This window comes from Phyllobates terribilis, unplaced genomic scaffold (assembly GCF_046119375.1).
Source record: "Phyllobates terribilis strain yellow unplaced genomic scaffold, ASM4611937v1 Scaffold_1__5_contigs__length_1240528914, whole genome shotgun sequence".
NCBI classification, from domain to species: Eukaryota; Metazoa; Chordata; class Amphibia; order Anura; family Dendrobatidae; genus Phyllobates; species Phyllobates terribilis.
In genome coordinates, this window is record NW_027362761.1 from 503,663,950 (window position 1) to 503,681,800 (window position 17,851).

At 43.3% G+C, this 17,851-nt stretch overlaps 1 protein-coding gene across 10 annotated transcripts in view; it reads right to left on the minus strand.

The window, feature by feature from the left end:
* MAST4 (microtubule associated serine/threonine kinase family member 4) overlaps nucleotides 1-17,851 on the minus strand; it is a 548,534-nt gene that overhangs the window by 324,933 nt on the left and 205,750 nt on the right. For 2 of the 10 annotated variants that reach the window (XM_073680211.1, XM_073680210.1), the window contains exon 1: nucleotides 2,696-2,879. The exons of 6 other annotated variants lie outside the window; for them this stretch is intronic. In XM_073680211.1, coding sequence (XP_073536312.1) covers nucleotides 2,696-2,734 — 39 coding nt within the window. In that variant the 5' untranslated portion in view covers nucleotides 2,735-2,879. Of the gene's footprint in view, nucleotides 1-2,695; nucleotides 2,880-17,851 lie in introns of those variants that run through there. 2 more of the 10 variants (XM_073680215.1, XM_073680213.1) reach the window with 1 other exon arrangement.

Here is a 17,851-nt window from a genome sequence, read left to right on the forward strand (position 1 = left end):
CATATCAAATGTATTAAAAAAGGTTTAAAAAAAAGTCCCCTGCTGGTCATATTAGATACTGCACTTTGGATCTTCAAAAGGATGTCCTGGTTCGTATTGAAGCATTGAGATCCAGTGGTGTAGACCATATATTGCCTTGTGTTAGCAAACGGCCCAGCTTGTACCAGTTACACTGGGAAACTATTAATCTATAGTTTCCCTTTAATGTTCCCCAATATTGACCTCCTACACAGGTTACAATATTTTGCACCTGATCGGATGCATTATCTCTCTGCAGCCTCTGGGAGTTTCCACTCTGCTGCAGGCAGTCGCACGAGCACATGGCAGGCTGACCCAATGACCCATATTTTTCATATGGATCAATAGTGCATATTTGTATGAATATGCAAATTGCCTCTTCAGAGAAGAAGAGGACTAGAACTCTATAGCGCCACCTGTTGGAAGCAGCAATTCTATAAGTCACTATCGACCCCTTAACGAGTCGTGCAATATGACTTAGGATAAAAGATAAATCAGAATCTCAATTTGCAGGGTGTTGCCCCTCATCAGTGCAAAGTATAAGATCTGCTGAAGCTAGGTGAGAGGCTAAGACTGAGGTCTAAGGGGTGAAAAAACTGTGCTCCATGTCGTCCAACTTTCTACAGTCATCAGTATTTTCTTTTTTGTAATACAATCAGGAGTAAACGCAGCGCAGAGGAGAAACCCTGTTCTGATCACGGACCTAGGAATCTAGAACTATTACATATGAAGATTGCTCGCACTTCTCAGGAGACGGACGACTTGGGAACGTGCTTTAGGCGACAGACCTTGCTGTGAAATACTTTGCGTGCAGCAACAGGATCAGGTCAGGCTTTTCACACAAACAGAACAGGCAGAGACTGACGTGAACCTGAACTGCTGGCCAAGTAGTAGATCCGCTGACAATCCAGCTCGCCTCCCCGGAGAGATCAGCCACGTCATGACATCAGCCCCTTGTGAAGGATCGAGCAGACACATTGTATCAGCGCCAACAGAAAAATAGTTCAGAAAATAAATATTTCACCCTACATTGAAACTAAATATATTACAGAGTTATATTGTCGTCCCCCATTTCCCTTTTTGCAGGGAGCTCCGGATTTGTGCCCGGAGTGACACTGGAGATAGATGTACTTGTTTTCGGAAGTAGGATACAATAGAAAGCTGATGTACTGGAAGGAACATGTCTCCATTGTGCTGTGAAGGACACGGAGGCCATTCAAAGTTTTAACCAGTGAACTCACCATCCCCCTTTACTCAGCTGATGAGGATTAGGCAGTGCTCGCCAAAGCATTTGGAGAACTACAACTCCCAGCATGCCAGGATAGCCTTTGACTGTTAGGGCATGCTAGGAGTTGGAAGGTTTGCAACAGATTGTGAATCACTGGAATAAAGCATCATGGTAAGACACCTTTACATTCTGCACAAAAATGAACCCTTTAAGTAGACCTAATATGTTTCACCCTCCCCCATCTATGGACTGCTGAATAAAGGGAAAAAAACAGTTTATCTAATACTTTCTTAAAGATGTTTCAAACCTGATAAATCTGTTCCCACCCAAAGCGTCTAAACGGCAAACTCATTTGTAAACCTGGGCTGGGACATCTACATTTTATTGCATATTGCATATTTGGTGCAGATTTTACAGACTGATTCTAAAACGGAAAAACAAAGCATTACTGCATCTAAAATCCGCCCATATTACCCGCACTTCGCTTTTATACTGTTTTTTTTGTTTTTTGTTTTTTTTTTTACTTAAAATGCAACAAAATCGAGGATAGTGGTTTAAACTGCAGATTTAGGATCCACCATTGAGAGGAACGGATAAAATCTGCAGAAGAAATTAACATTCTGTGGATCTATCAAAAACACAACAGAAGCCAATTTCCAGAAAAATAAAAAGACACTACTTGTATAAAAGTTAAAACTCTAAAACTCGGCCACTTTGCTGATGCTGTAAAAAGAAAAATTTAATTTGCAGAAACTCCGCACAAAACAGTGAGATGACGTGAGAATTTTTGTAAGAATTCAGATAGTCACAAAACCTTTAACCTCCAAAGAGTAATACACACAATTAATGAAAAACTGCAGGTAACATACTGACAAAAAGCAACAAACAACAACTGTTCACAGGATACAGCTCGTATCACACAAGTGGCGGCTGCAGGGAATCAGACACATAATAAGGTCTTCGATCTGGGGATAAGTCTGTGCGGCTCTTGTGAGACCCCCTACTGCCACTAACGTCTGCTTTCCCTCCTCACTCGATAAATGCATGTTCACTTCTCCGTCCCCCTCTGTATAATCTGGCCCCATTCATTAAAAATTCTTTACATTGTCTAAAACCCATCCAGCCGCCAAAACCCACTTTGCAAGAAATCAAGCTGTTCGCAAAGTAAAGTCTTGTCCGAGTCCTTAGTGCAGACAGGGGTGAATGCAGGTGACGATCACACAGGGGCAGAGCATCATTCACACCCTGCGCTTATTACTCAGCGTCACCGCACGTCTGAGATGTGTGCGGTGTGAATCCAGGGATGCACACACACTTCACTGCAATTCCTGAGCCTGCTGAGAACACATTCCCTCTTCTCCCTCTCTCTTGCACCGCCACAATGAGTGGGGGCAGCGTGAACTTTGGAAGCCTGGGGATAGGAGACAATGCAGCGTGTCCGCCACCTACCTGGAGCCCTCTCCTCCTGAGGATACTGGACTCGTCCATCGCTCTGTCTATAGGTCCATGCTGGAGAGTACAGTGCAGCTTGGACTTCTCCACACTAATTCACATCCTAGCAGCTGCTAAAGCCTTACATCACGGCTTATCTGATTGGAGCGCGGCTCGTCAGCTGACCAGGCTCCAACAACTTCAGAGCTCATGAATGCATGCAATATACAGTGTGCAGCAGCAGCGGGTCCGCCCGGAGCCCCTCACACATCCATCCAAGCCGGGAAATCCTGGGAGCATTGTTAGGGCCAGAACAATGCTGCCGGCATCCTGTGCTGACAGCCAAGTGCTGCAGTCAGGCATTTGTGGGGCTGCCGGAAGGTCGACGCATCCGACTAAATCAGCCACGACCCCTCAGCGGACAAGCCGGACGAGCGAGGTGACGAGGAGCTGGCCGGGGAAGCCGTGCAACCGAGTCCGGCTCGTCTGCCGGAGAGAACAAGACCCATCCGTCTACCTCCGATACTCCCCGGAAGGGCTCGCTCACACCACAAATCGGACAAGTCCTATCTGATTTCTGTATGGGACAGCATTTGTACCAATGTTATTCAATGGGGTCAGTGCCCATGACTGATTTTTTTCACTGACAATCTGTCTGAAATAAAAAATCACAGCATGCTGCGATTTCATTCCGAAATAGGATGGGTGCGAGAATAATAATAAAAAAAAAATCTATAAAAATAATCACATATCATACGGAGCCACAGGATAACATCTGACTTTTACTGATACATTACAATTCTGTAAGATGGGAAACGGTAAATGATTACTAGCTGCTGAGTTAAAAAAAAGGATTCTGGATGAAAATCGGACCTATTTTTTTTTTATATACACGTGTGTGACCCCGGCCTAACCCGGAGAAAACGCACAAAAGATCACACCGGAAGTTCAATTAAAGTGAGGCTCCGCTATTGCGAGATGCTTTCTCCAAATTATTAATTGGATCTCCAATATAAACGTTATCTGACTATTGCACTAGGACTAGGTTCACATGACATGATTTTTATTTTTTTTAGAGCTGTGGTGAAATTTCAAAGGGTTGATAAAGTGTGTACAATGCCATGCAATATGTTTGCACTATCAGGAAATGCCGTTTATACCTGTTGAAATCTGCAAATAGGAATCATTATGTTCTGAGAACAGTAGTTTTTGGATTATTCTACTTTATAAAATGCAGGGGTTCCAATAAAAACATTTTTAGATTTTTCTGATTTATAAAAGGGCAGAGTTCCCAATAACATCATATTTTATATATAAATACATAACACTTTGCCATCTGTGCGTGTGTATATACATACACACAATTATATACACACACACATCACATACACACATTTTTTTTTTTTACAATATATATAGTCCTATAGAGCATGAATAGAGTGGCATGCACTCCGCCTGGAATACCACTTTGAGCAATTCCTGGATGGTCTGGTAAGAACATGTGTATAATATCTATAATATAACCTGGGATCCGCCCCTCAGTCCGAAGCCTCTATAGATTGCGCATATCTCGCTCTCATTATTCTGCCATTTGGAAAATATTAAAAATGAAGGTAATCCTAATTGACCTAAAACGGGAAAGGTTTATTCTGATTTCATGTCAGATATTGAGAAAAACATACATATGTGTCTTTTTATATAGTGTATGTAAACTTCTGGTTACATACATACATACATATTTCATCTCTCACATTCATTCTGGAACTGCTTAATAATATATCTTATCCAGACCATCCAGAAATTGTTTAAAGGATTATTCCAGGTGGAGCAGCAGTGCACATGCTTGACTCCCTCTCCATTCATTCTGTGGGACTGCTGGACAAAGCAGAGTACTGCCCTCCACCAGTCCCATAGAGAATGAATGGAGGAGTGGTCGAGTACGTGCACTGCTGTTCCATTCCAGAGGGGATACAAGTGCCCTGTTCTGGCGATCGGTGGGACTCTGCAGTCAGATCCCCATAGAGCTAGAAGTCATCTCCTATTCAGTGGATGGTGATAACTTCTAGATTTGTGATCGCTGCATTCTACTTTAGCTTTGGCTCATTTTTACGTCAGACAGAACCAAGCCTTATATATTTGCGGAGATTTGTAAGCCCAAGCACTTGACAAATCCAATAAATAATGAGGTCCTTTCTGCCCTCAGTTGGTGGCTCACCAATACACCAGACTTCTGCCTTGACCGAGGACTCCTTGCTGGTCACACGGAAAGTTTAGGATGTAGGTTGCGCAAAAACACAGCAAATCTGTCAGCACTTTAGGTTAGAGCTACAGGGCCACAAAATTGTCTTGGCGCTGCTAGAGCTCACTATACAAGTGATTGGGGTCGCATTGCAGCACATACACTACAGTGACCACCAATGTGCAAAAATTCAGACTGTCTAGTAAATGTCGGGGACACTAGTCCGCTATGTAACATATGAATGTATAGAGTCTTGTTTTAGGCTTTATCTACTTTGCACAATAAATTAAGGCGCCGACTGAGGAATCACCTTGTCGACTAAAGGCTTATTTCCAACATTAAAAGTCATCACCTATGCGAAGGATGGGTGATAACTTGCAGATCGGTGGGGCTTCAACAAATAGGACCAGCATTGATCCAGAGAAAGGGGCTATGAAATGCTCCGTTCATAGTTCATGAGACAAGCGCTGCACTTTTTTCAGCAGTCCCATGGAGAATGGATGGAGTGGTGGGCACCATTTTCCATCATTCTGAAAAGATATAGTACGGAGATTTGGAGGGTATGTTAGGACCACTGAATGAAGCCCCCCGAGTCTACGGTCATAGACGTGCACTGGATGGTGATGAGCTGCTTTTTTGATTGAGCATCATTACCTATTGGCCACATGTTGGGATGGGAGATGATCAAGAAAGATCTCGGACCACGGATAACTTCTGTATATTGGTGAGGGAATCATGGCTAGCGGTACAATGCGAGACACAATGGGGCCTATTTATTAAGCTAAATTCACCAGAATTTTAGCATAATTTACAACCTCCACCCCAAAAACAGATTAAAAAAAAAAAAAACAACAACACCACTGTCTTTCATGACTTGAACCATATTTGTGATGTATTTTAGACACTTTTTACACCTTGTCAGACTAGGGGGCGTGGTATGACAGAAAAGAAGTGTGGTTTAATGTTCAACAATGCAGGAACAAAAATAAGCCAAAATTGTGGCTGACCTTTCTGGCACAATGTGAGCCAATCGATATGTGGTGTAAACTTAGAATACACAGATTTGTCAGACAACATGAACCACTTTACTAAATCTGGTGCATTTTAAAAGGGCTGCTCGGTCTTTTGATAGAAGTCTACAGACACACTATGTGATTGCAGACTTCTGAACCCTGACAGCGTGCTGTGTACATGTTGTGAGGATTGTCCAGTGAGAACGGGCAGTCACGTGACCGCAAGTATGAAATTTGCATACTTCAGGCCACATTCCAACTAGACGTGCCTACAAGAGAATTGAGAGAAGCATAGCATGTCTAGTCGGCAAATCACATATTTTTGGTCACATGATAGGCCACTCTCACCAACAATATCAGTGAATCCTGATAGTGTGGGCACTGCATGCTGTTAGAATTCAGTAGTCTGCACTCACATAGCGTGACTGCAGACTTATCAGCAGGGCTGTGGAGTTGGAGTCCATTTTGGTGGAGTCTGTATAAAATGGACTGACTCCTAAAATATATAATAAATTGGGTACAGTAGTTCAATGCAGTTTGTGGGGAATATTTTTTTCATAAGAATTTGGGAAAGTTCTGAAATGTCCTATAAATGTCTGTCCTATTCCTGATCTAAGGGTCTAGACTTTTAGCGGAGATGAATCTGTGCTACAGTAAATTTATCACTTAAACATGAGCCATGTATGAGGGAGTCGGAGTCGTGGAGTCGGTGTCATTGAATTTGAGGAGTCGGAGATTTGGCTTACCGACTCCACAGCCCTGCTTATCAGGAGACCGGACAGCCCCTTTATGACTGTTTAGTCTAAGCTGCCACTATCTGAGGATTAGACAGTTTTGATCAAAATTCTCCGACGCCTGAAACACGGACTCGGCTTGTGTATTGTGCATTTGTAGTTCAGGCACAAACTGCTTCTGCTTAGGCCACTTGTTATTACTCTTGTCACAAGTGTATAATTATTTATACAAACATACATAAAAGCCTAATTACTATATTATAATGAAGCATTTTTCATGTGCATATCAATTATCACTAAAGAAAAGAAGTGAATAGAATACGGGTTTCTGATGATGACATTATATAGCATTGTTTCATAGTCGCCATATTAATACTCTGTACAGCACAGATTATAATAAGCCATGTGCGCGCCTTAAGCCGGTCATACACATTAGATGGCTGTCAGCCCAGTGATGCTTTTGCCCACAGCCATACAGCAATCTCAGCTGACTCTCCCATACACAGGAGTGCGGGTTCAACTTAGCGCTCCACTGTTCTCTATAAGGCCACGGTCCCACCATACTGGTCTGTTCTTCTTGACCAGCCCCATAAATACACATACATTTACAAGTTAACACAAAGATAATAGCGTATTTCTCTTGGATTAACAAATCTAAACATTTGGTTTATTAAGATTATAGGCTGTATCGTCACATTGCTCCCCAATCTTAATTAGCCAGACATGATTGGGATCCTATCATCCTTCTCCACATTTTGGAGACAGTCCATCAGCATGTCTTTAAGGACAGAATGTAAGCGGTCTCACCTTCATGAGAACAAAACTTTGCATGATCCAGTTTCCTCAGAGCATATTCCATGTCTTCCTTGCGAATAAACTCCACACACAATTGACGACAACCAAACTCATTTCCATTGCATCCGCACATGCAGTCTTCAGCATCCTGTGGTACCTGGATTAAATCCGATGAGTGTCGGTTGCCTGGTATTCAATCCTTTGAAGCTGGCACAGCTCCTGTAGTTACTGTTTCTTGTTGCTGCTGTATATCCTCTCCGGTCCTCCTCCCAAGGCCGGGCTGGTGGGGTTGGACATGGTAGCATTCGAAACCCACTGTGTATGCCTCACCTATGGACTGCTGGGTCTGTCTACATGCCTCACTGGTTGTGGAGCCCTTTGATTGGTGTGTGCTAACACCAGTCCCCTGCAGCTCCCCCGGATCAGCCGGGCTGAATAGTATCCCACCGCTACCACCAAAATGTGAAGACACAGGGTCTTCCGTGGGCGTAATACTACTCAGACAACACAGGGTGAGGGTAACAGTGTGGCAATACTTTATTGAACCACAAAACTGGCAATAAACACAGAACAGTCCCAGCACGTACCCAAGACGGTAAAACATTACACAGTCCTCACCCCCTTACACTGGCCCGCCTGGGATAGAACAACTGCAACTTTGGGACTTCCAGAGAAAACTACATCTACCAGTGGCCCCCCGTCTTCTGCTGGGCCCCCACAGAGAGTAGGTAGCAGCAAGCTTAGGAAGCTAACAGTCCAACGAGGTACAAGGCCAGGAGACCCGAGGGTCCCACTCTGGCCTCTCCAAGTGTTTCCATGGGGACAGATGACTGGCTGGTCCCAATCTGGCTTCTTCAAATATTTATGGGTTCCAGGCGACCGAATGGTCCCACCTAGCAACCTCAAACAACATATCCCTGGGGCCAAGTGACTTCATTGTCCCAACCTGGTCTCCCCAAATGTATCCTTGGACTCTCTGATGGTCAATGGAGCAGATCTGTATCTTTCCAGTCAGGGATATATATCCTTAGGCTAGAATCATGTAGAATCCAAATCGGTGTCTCTTTGGGTAAAGCCATACTTCCAAGGTGATGGTGTGAAGAGTCTGATCTTTAATTCTCCTTGTAAAGTCTCTTTTCAATCTCTGTCTCAAGTCTCACTGCTACAGAAGAACATGCCCCTTAAAATAGTTACAGTTGTACACATTCACAGGTAAGGGTTTAGGGAGGGCATTACTCACAGGGCTCAGATATCATTGTTTGAGCTAATCTATTTACATAGTTGGTATAGTAGGGTGCTCTTTAAATCAACATCATTGTTTCAGAATCAAAGAGGAGACAACAATCTGGGTTATAGAAATACTGGTCTGTTCTTCTTGACCAGCCACATAAATACACATACATTTACAAGTCAACACGAAGATAATAGTGTATTTCTCTTGGATTAACATATCTAAACGTCTGGCTTATTAAGATTATAGGCTGTATTGTCACAGATCAGTATTCGGTCAGTATTTTTTCTGGTGTGGAACAATCAGAAAAAATGTATAATAGAAACAAGTGCACCAATTCTGCATTTATCACCCACTTCTGGTTTTGGCTCCTACTCCTGAGAAAAATATACTGACCGAATACTGACCAAATACTGATAGTGGGGCCGTGGCCTAAGAAAGCTGCTAGCCAATACATCAGCCAGCGGCCTATCTCAAAGAGAACCATGGGATCTGCAGTCCGAAATCAGACAAGCGCGATCAATCTCTCCAGTCCCAATATCCCATATGTGTATGGGGACCTTTAGGCTTTGTTCACATCATATTTTTGCTACACATCAGTGGCTCAGTCGAGGTTTACACTTCAAGCCCTGAAAAACGTGATTCAGGCCTACCTGAGGACAGGGCCATACAGAATCACTTTGTGCTTTGCCTGACCTCCTTTTTGGGAGGGTCTACATTTTTGAGACCACCACAAAAGCGCAGTCAACCACATTTTTGTGCTGGCTTCAAACACTGCCTTAAAGGAGGTCAGAAAAGCCCAAAGTGACTCCGTCTGATTAAATAAAGGGGTTGTCCGACTTTGGAGTGCAAGTGACAGAGTGACTGCTGGCTTGTGAATCCTCATTGCACGCATAGCGCACGCAGTCCGGATTCTCCAGTGTCGGCACCAGGAGCAGGTGCTCACGTTTTATCAAGTATATGATTTGCATACTTCCGGCCACGTTCCGACTAGACATATTCAGACTCACTCAATTCACATACATTGAGCGAGGCCACAAACTTATTTGGCACGTGACTACATGTATGCTAATTGCAGATTTGCGGTCACATACCCCCCCCTGCTCCCAGCGTTAGAGAATCCTCACAGTGCACTCTGACTGCAGACTTGTGAATTCTCATAGCATGCACACAGAGTAACTGCAGGCTTGTACTCCAAAACTGGACGACCCTTTTAAAGTCAATGGCCCCAGCAGTGGATATGCATGAATACCATTTTTCAGGGCTTCAAAACGAAGAACTGATAAGAGAAACTGACATGTGGCAATAGTGGTAAGAAAGGACACTTTCTCCCATTTCCAACCTCTTTAATGTCAGCTTCACAATTGGTAGCGGATTCTAAGAGAATAAACTACTGTAATCTGAGCTGTCCAATCGTAGCAGTTAGACTTTGATACCAGCTGTATAGCACAGCCAGCGCCCACATTCTATGGAGCTGGATCAGCTCCTTAGCATGCTCCACACACGTAGTGTGCACATGCACCATACATGTATGGCAATGGCAAATATTTCCAAACCTGAGCAGAATGGCCCCCCAGGCGGCATGGGATCCGGCACTTGATGCTGGCCCTGGTTGCAGCTATGAGGTTATAAGGGCAGACTAAAGCCCGGCTATGTGCATTAGATGGCTGTAGGCCAGCAGCTATCTCGCCTGAGTCTCCTATATGCATGAACGCTCGCTCGGCCAAGCGCTCCTGTGTTCTCTATGAGCTGGTAGCAGCTTATCTTTAGAGAAAGAAAAAAGGATTCGCTGGCCAAAGTCGGCCATGCCAGATCCTCAACGCCTCCAACATAATCGTCGTGGACCCCAACACATTAGACTTTCGGCATCGACCGAGTACGTGGACATTAGTGTGATGTGCATGGTGTCCTTAAGAAAAATCTTTTACTACAGTATATAAAAAATGGTGTCTGGCACATGGGCAAATTCTCATTGTACTCCAGGTAGTTATCACCCACCCCCACAATGAAGTGGGGGAATTTCTATACGACATCTCTCATTACATCTTATACAAAGTGAACAGTTGCACGGAGCTTCTACTGTGAGAAGGGCCCTGTCATCTTTACCGCACCTTTAACATTTGAAGCCCCCATGCTGCGCCTGCTTGCCCTTGGCATGTACTTTTCTTTTTCCTGAATATTCCTAAGCCATGCATGGTCTCTTAGAAGCGTGCACACATCCATGTTTGCATTACAGCAGAGTTCACCTCATTGTGACAGTGAAGAATCCAGTTTCTGCCGGTAGTAAACGACCTTTGTTTTTTTTAACTGTGTGTGTATTGGTTTAATAAAAAGAAAAATCCAAAAACAGAAGACATAGGCCGGGAGATAACTTAATCTTTATTGTAGCCAATGAGAAGCCAACTACGATTTCAATCACATGCAATTTCACAGTCTGTCTCCGCTTGTTCTCGCTGCTCATTCCCATCTTATTGCAATCCAGTGTGACCACGGAATGAATTTTAAGTATTCTCCCTCTCGCTGCCCATAAGCTTTTCATCCATAAACAAAATGAAATAATAACTTGTTAATCACAGGAATGCAAGCGAACATAGCAGGGGAGGGAGCAGGTGTCAGCTACACCCTTAGGGACAGTGTGCGTGCCCTGTAACTGTCTGAGGGCTAGATCCCTTTCACTCACTGCTAAAATTTTTTGTTATTTTTAGAGCCTCCTTCACACACATAAGAAAACAAAACCGCAAACCCTTAAAAAAAATAAAATAAAAATGTTATATTCAGTTTGTGTTTTCCTTGGCTTTTTTCCCCCATTGTGTTTCTGTACTTTTTTGGTTGTGTTTGTTTACTGCATTTTTTTCACAATGTGATTCATAGATCGTGTCATGTGTTGGTATCTCTTAGGACTTGTCATAAATGGAGTTATGAGTAATCCAGATCAAAGGCTGTGGGCATGCAAACCGGCTGTGAACCGGTAATTGAAGCAGGTTATCTGATGGAGAGCAGACATGGACTGAGTATACAAAGTAATTAACAAGTAGCTGACAGCTTTTAGAACAGTAAACTTTGCCTGTGTGCAGCCAGCCTGCTTATCAAAGGGGTGCTAATCGATGCAAGGTGAAGATAATTTCCCGAAGGCGGACGGTATGGCTCGGAATCCAAGGCCTCACATGGCAATGGAAGTACAATATTTTCCATACCAACTCAGACAACACACTGATAGCGACCTACTTGCATCCATGTGCTGCTTTGTACTGTCTGGTAGGAGAAGACTGGGAAACCGCAATCAGTTTGTTTTATTTTACATACAAGAAAAACCTGAGGAAACCCTGATGGTGAAAACTGACACACGGACCACCCAGTGAGACTGCAGCTACAATACTTAAGAGGAATCAGTTTGAAAAAACGGGTGGGGACTATAAAGAGAGACCTGAATAATTTGATGACGTCCTCAGCCGGCTTTCCCCCACTCTGCTCCAGATGACGCACATTTCTCTCCCTTGGAGCAGCCAAGGAGAACCCATATGGTGACCTCACCGGGCTAGTCAGGTCACCATCCGGCTTTCCAAAGTGTGTTTTCTCTGAAGCACCGCAGTGTTAGGCCACGGCCCTACTATCAGTATTTGGTCAGTATTTTTTCTCAGGAGTGGGTGATAAATGCAGAATTGATGCACTTGTTTCTATCATACCTTCTCTCTGATTGTTCCTCACCTGGTTTTGGCTCCCACTCTTGAGAAAAAATACTGACCGAATACTGACCAAATACTGATAGTGGGGCAGTGGCCTTACAGAGAAACACCTACCTGTCTGCAGTCGTGCAGCCGGCCTCTGATTCCTTCTGTCTAATTTCGGCAGCATGAATCTAATGACAGATTGGAGTTTAGGAAAAACATATAAGGATTAAAAGGCAATCGTGTTAGTAACTTACAGTGTGGTCTCTGGATGCAACCTTCTTTTTTTTGTCTCTTTTCTGACCCCTGGCACCTCAGATATCACTTCATTGATGGGAGCCTAAAATGGGCTGTCCTGGAAAGTGTATCACATGCCCCGCTTTGTAATGTAAAAAAAAAACTGTGCCGAGACTGAAAAGAATCAGAGGCAGGAAGTCACAGCCTTTGGTGATCCCCTGTCCCTTTCTGCCTCTGATTCTTTTCAGTCTCAGCACAGTTTTTTTTTTTTTGGTGGGTTGTGTGGAAAACAAAGTGCTCAGGCTCGTATGCAAGCAATACAGGCAAGCAGCACTTGCTCATAAACCTCAGCGCTGCTGCCCTGTACGGTGGTCTTTGCTGCATCAGGGCTTTAGTGCATTTGCCCACCTTGTACTTACAGAACGTAACTAGTGCGTGTGCGCGGTAATGTAACCCTCTGTTGCCTCCATATAATAAAGGGAACGCATCTGCGCCTGCTCCTCCTGGAAAAGAACAACTACAGCAGGACATGTCCAGGGCCAACTCTGTGCAAACACTGGCAGCATTTTGGGGAGAGTTTTACTACAAACGATGCAATTAGGATAATTGATGTAAATTACCGCACATATACTATTAATTTATTGCAAGCTACAGTGGTGGCTAAAAGTATTGGCACCCCTGCAATTCAGTCAGATAATACTCAGTTTCTTCCTGAAAATGATTGCAATCACAAATTCTTTGGTATTATTATCTTCATTTAATTTGCTTGCAAGCAAAAAACACAAAAGAGAATGAAGCAAAAATCAAATCATTGATCATTTCACACAAAACTCCAAAAATGGGCCAGACAAAAGTGTTGGCACCCTCAGCCTAATACTTGGTTGCACAACCTTTAGCCAAAATAACTGCGAACAACCGCTTCCGGTAACCATCAATGAGTTTCTTACAATGCTCTGCTGGAATTGTAGACCATTCTTCTTTGGCAAACTACTCCAGGTCCCTGATATTTGAAGGGTGCCTTCTCCAAACTGCCATTTTGAGATCTCTCCACAGGTGTTCTATGGGATTCAGGTCTGGACTCATTGCTGGCCACCTTAGAAGTCTCCAGTGCTTTCTCTCAAACCATTTTATAGTGCTTTTGGAAGTGTGTTTTGGGTCATTGTCCCGCTGGAAGACCCATGACCTCTGAGGGAGACCCAGCTTTCTCACACTGGGCCCTACATTATGCTGCAAAATTTGTTCGTAGTCTTCAGACTTCATAATGCCATGCACACGGTCAAGCAGTCCATTGCCAGAGGCAGCAAAGCAACTCCAAAACATCAGGGAACCTCCGCCATGTTTGACTGTAGGGACCGTGTTCTTTTCTTTGAATGCCTCTTTTTTTTTCCTGTACACTCTATGTTGATGCTTTTTCCCAAAAAGCTCTACTTTTGTCTCATCTGACCAGAGAACATTCTTCCAAAACGTTTTAGGCTTTCTCAGGTAAGTTTTGGCAAACTCCAGCCTGGCTTTTTTATGTCTCGGGGTAAGAAGTGGGGTCTTCCTGGGTATCCTACCATACAGTCCCTTTTCATTCAGACGCCGACGGATAGTACGGGTTGACACTGTTGTACACTCGGACTGCAGGGCAGCTTGAACTTATTTGGATGTTAGTCGAGGGTCTTTATCCACCATCCGCACAATCTTGCGTTGAAATCTCTCGTCAATTTTTCTTTTCCGTCCACATCTAGGGAGGTTAGCCACAGTGCCATGGGCTTTAAACTTCTTGATGACACTGCGCACGGAAGACACAGGAACATTCAGGTCTTTGGAGATGGACTTGTAGCCATAAGATTGCTCATGCTTCCTCACAATTTGGTTTCTCAAGTCCTCAGACAGTTCTTTGGTCTTCTTTCTTTTCTCCATGCTCAATGTGGTACACACAAGGACACAGGACAGAGGTTGAGTCAACTTTAATCCATGTTAACTGGCTGCAAGTGTGATTTAGTTATTGCCAACACCTGTTAGGTGCCACAGGTAAGTTACAGGTGCTGTTAATTACACGAATTAGAGAAGCATCACATGATTTTTCAAACAGTGCCAATACTTTTGTCCACCCCCTTTTTTAGGTTTAGTGTGGAATTATATCCAATTTGGCTTTAGGACAATTCTTTGTGTTTTTTCATTGAAGACAAATTAAATGAAGATAATAATACCAAAGAATTTGTGATTGCAATCATTTTCAGGAAGAAACTGAGTATTATGTGACAGAATTGCAGGGGTGCCAATACTTTTGGCCACCACTGTAAGTAATGATGCATGATGGGCATTGTGGGAACACCCTTTAAAAATAAAATGTGTGGGTGAAAAATCCATAAAAACCTATAGAAGAAAAAAGTAAAAAACTTTTAGCACGCTGCATTTGTATTTGAAAAATAAAGTGAAGAAGACGCCAAATTAAAAATGCATTTAAACACGTCCCTACTGTCTTACAGCCAACCTTTTGGGCACCTATGTAAAGGCATCCTATGTGTTATACATACATATAACACAAAGCTTCCATAGTAAAGTGATATAAAAAGAGATCACCTTTCCAAGATGACATGGCAGCTCTCTCTTGTCTATCAAGAAGAAATGACTATATAATCTAGAAGTAAAGCGTCTGGAAAATGTGCAGTGCACGGGTCACTTCTCTGGAGAGGTCTTATTCGCAGCCACTGACATATGTCCTTATAATGGCCAAGTGAGCACAATTCACCGCAGTCTGGCTGGAAGGTGTTATTTGACAGGAAAGGATTTCTGAAACGAGGCATGTTATGTATCCGGCACTTGTGTTAGTTAAATATATCGCAGGGATATGACACACAGATTTATGTAAAATAAGACTTAGTTATAATGAATCAGTAGAGGCTGATAATGGCATCCCTGTAAGATCAGCTATAGAAGGTAGGTTACACTTTTCATCCTCTGACGTTATAAGATTATGCTTGAACTGAGAAAACAGACGTTCAAGTCTCAAATCACCATTCCCGAACTTGTTCTATCGCGTTGGATCATTTTTCTATCTGAACGAAGTGTGCGGCTTCTACAGGCAAAACAAGAGTCATTCACTTTATAATGATATCCACATTTTAAAGGAATATTCCAAGAATAACAAGTTATCCCCCAGATAGGGGTTAACTTACTGATCGTTGGGGGTCCAACCGCCAGGACCTGAGAGCAGGGCATTATAGCCCCATCTTGGAAGGAGCAGAAGTCTATGGGATTACTGGAAATAACAGCGCTGTACTCGGCTTTCTCCAGCAGTCCCATATAGACCAGGGTGGCCCAACTCCAGTCCTCAAGAGCCACCAACAGGTCATGTTTTCAGGATTTCCATAGTGTTGCCCAGGTAATAATTCCATCACCTGCACAGGCAATAATTCCATCACCTGTGCAATACTAAGGAAATCCTGAAAACATGACCTGTTGTTGGGCCTTGAGGACTGGAGTTGGGGAACACTGCCATAGACAATGCATGGAGAGAAGGCCAAGCATGCGAACCTCCGCTCCAGTTGGGGCTGCAGAGCCCTGTTTTCACGATTGGTGGGGTGCCAGCAGTCAGACCCACACCTATCAGCAAGTTAACCTTATCTTGTGTAAAGGGAATAACTTGGTACTTTGGGAATAACCCTTTAACATGTCGCTGCCCAGAATTTGAAGGAATTTAAGGGGTTGTTCCTTTTCATTAAAAGTTAATTCCAGATTGTAGGCTATTCTAAAAAGACAAACTGTGCTGTACTTGCCCTACCTGGGTCCATTGGAGAGTATCAAAAGAGAATATCCCCTTTAGGCTACTAGTACCTGTGATGCTTGCATATATGACAAATGATGGATTGTGGCAGCCATGTAGATGACGTGCAAGTTACTGCTGAAGGAAAGAAACTAGCATGCACAGACTTTTAGACATATGTTGCTCAACTCAGTTTTTAGAGTGGATCAGATTTCACGATGCAATTGGCCTACATTATGGAAAACATTTCGCAGACCTGATGAGGCTGGTGTGCTTTCTGAGGAAAACCATTTTAGATTGGCTGCTCCTCAATGTCCCTCTGTGCTGCTGCAGAAATCTTACACTGCTCAGTACAAGCTGTAGCTGTTAATTAAAGTAGATGGGAGAATACTGAATATACTTAGACCCATGAGCTAACACTCTTCAGCTGGAGTCTCATCAGATCTAACTTCTATATAACAATAATGAATGTCCTTTGTATTGTGACATCTCGTGATGAAGCCACTTTAAAAAGGGGGATATATCCACTAAGGTTCAACACTAGGAGTGCAGTAACAAGTAACACTGTATTAACGGGGTTGACCACTATAGGACAACCTTTTCTTAAAATGCTAACGTGGCTGTAATAAAAAAATAACCAGATAGGCGCTGGTCCAGCAATATTAGGGCCATGTCTCCTGGTGGTCACGCACCATAATTTGCTGCAACTTATCAGTAGCCACCGATTTGCCTTTTCACGCGAAATCTGCAGCCAATTTCACATTTTTGCCGGTAGACTCAGCGCACACATCGCTGGAACGACGACCGTCATTTAATATCTAGACATTTTTTAGTTAAGACAAGTATAACCAGATTAGGATATTCACATTATGACTGCAACACCTGTCTACCCCCGAATCTCAAAGCCCCGTTTAGATGACCCTACAACCCAAGAGCCTGGGTGGTGAGGGAATAGTCTACATTGTGGTAAAGTCATGGCATTTTCAGATCTAGACTTTTAGGACACTTTTTTTTACCTCTGTGCAGCAATGGCTCCTACTGATACATTCCCATAAGAAAGCTTCTTAAGTTTATGAAAGACATTTACCATGTAAAAGCTTTGTCTGGATAAGAAACTGCATAGTAAAGAAGTCTCTACATGAAAAAGAGCGCGTATAGAAGTCTAGTTAAAAATATGGCATTCAAGTGCATTCTTAATACACAGAATATCCAACAAATGCTAGAGAAGAAGCTCGTAAATCACAGCCGGCCGCACTTCACATGAACCTTATTCCGCAGCAGGAAGGTTTCCACCGTAAAGCTCGGAGCGGCGCCTCGGGTGCCTCAATGCGCCTCTACAAATGTAGTGCTCTTAGGGGAAAAGGGCGCTGGACAGATTCATAAGCTGAACTAGAAAGTCAAGGCTGCAGAAACTACTTCGTACTGGTATTTCTATACTTAAATACGAAAGAGTAAATGGAACAGAAAAATGAAGATTTTCTATACCATTCATGATCTGCAGAGAGCTAG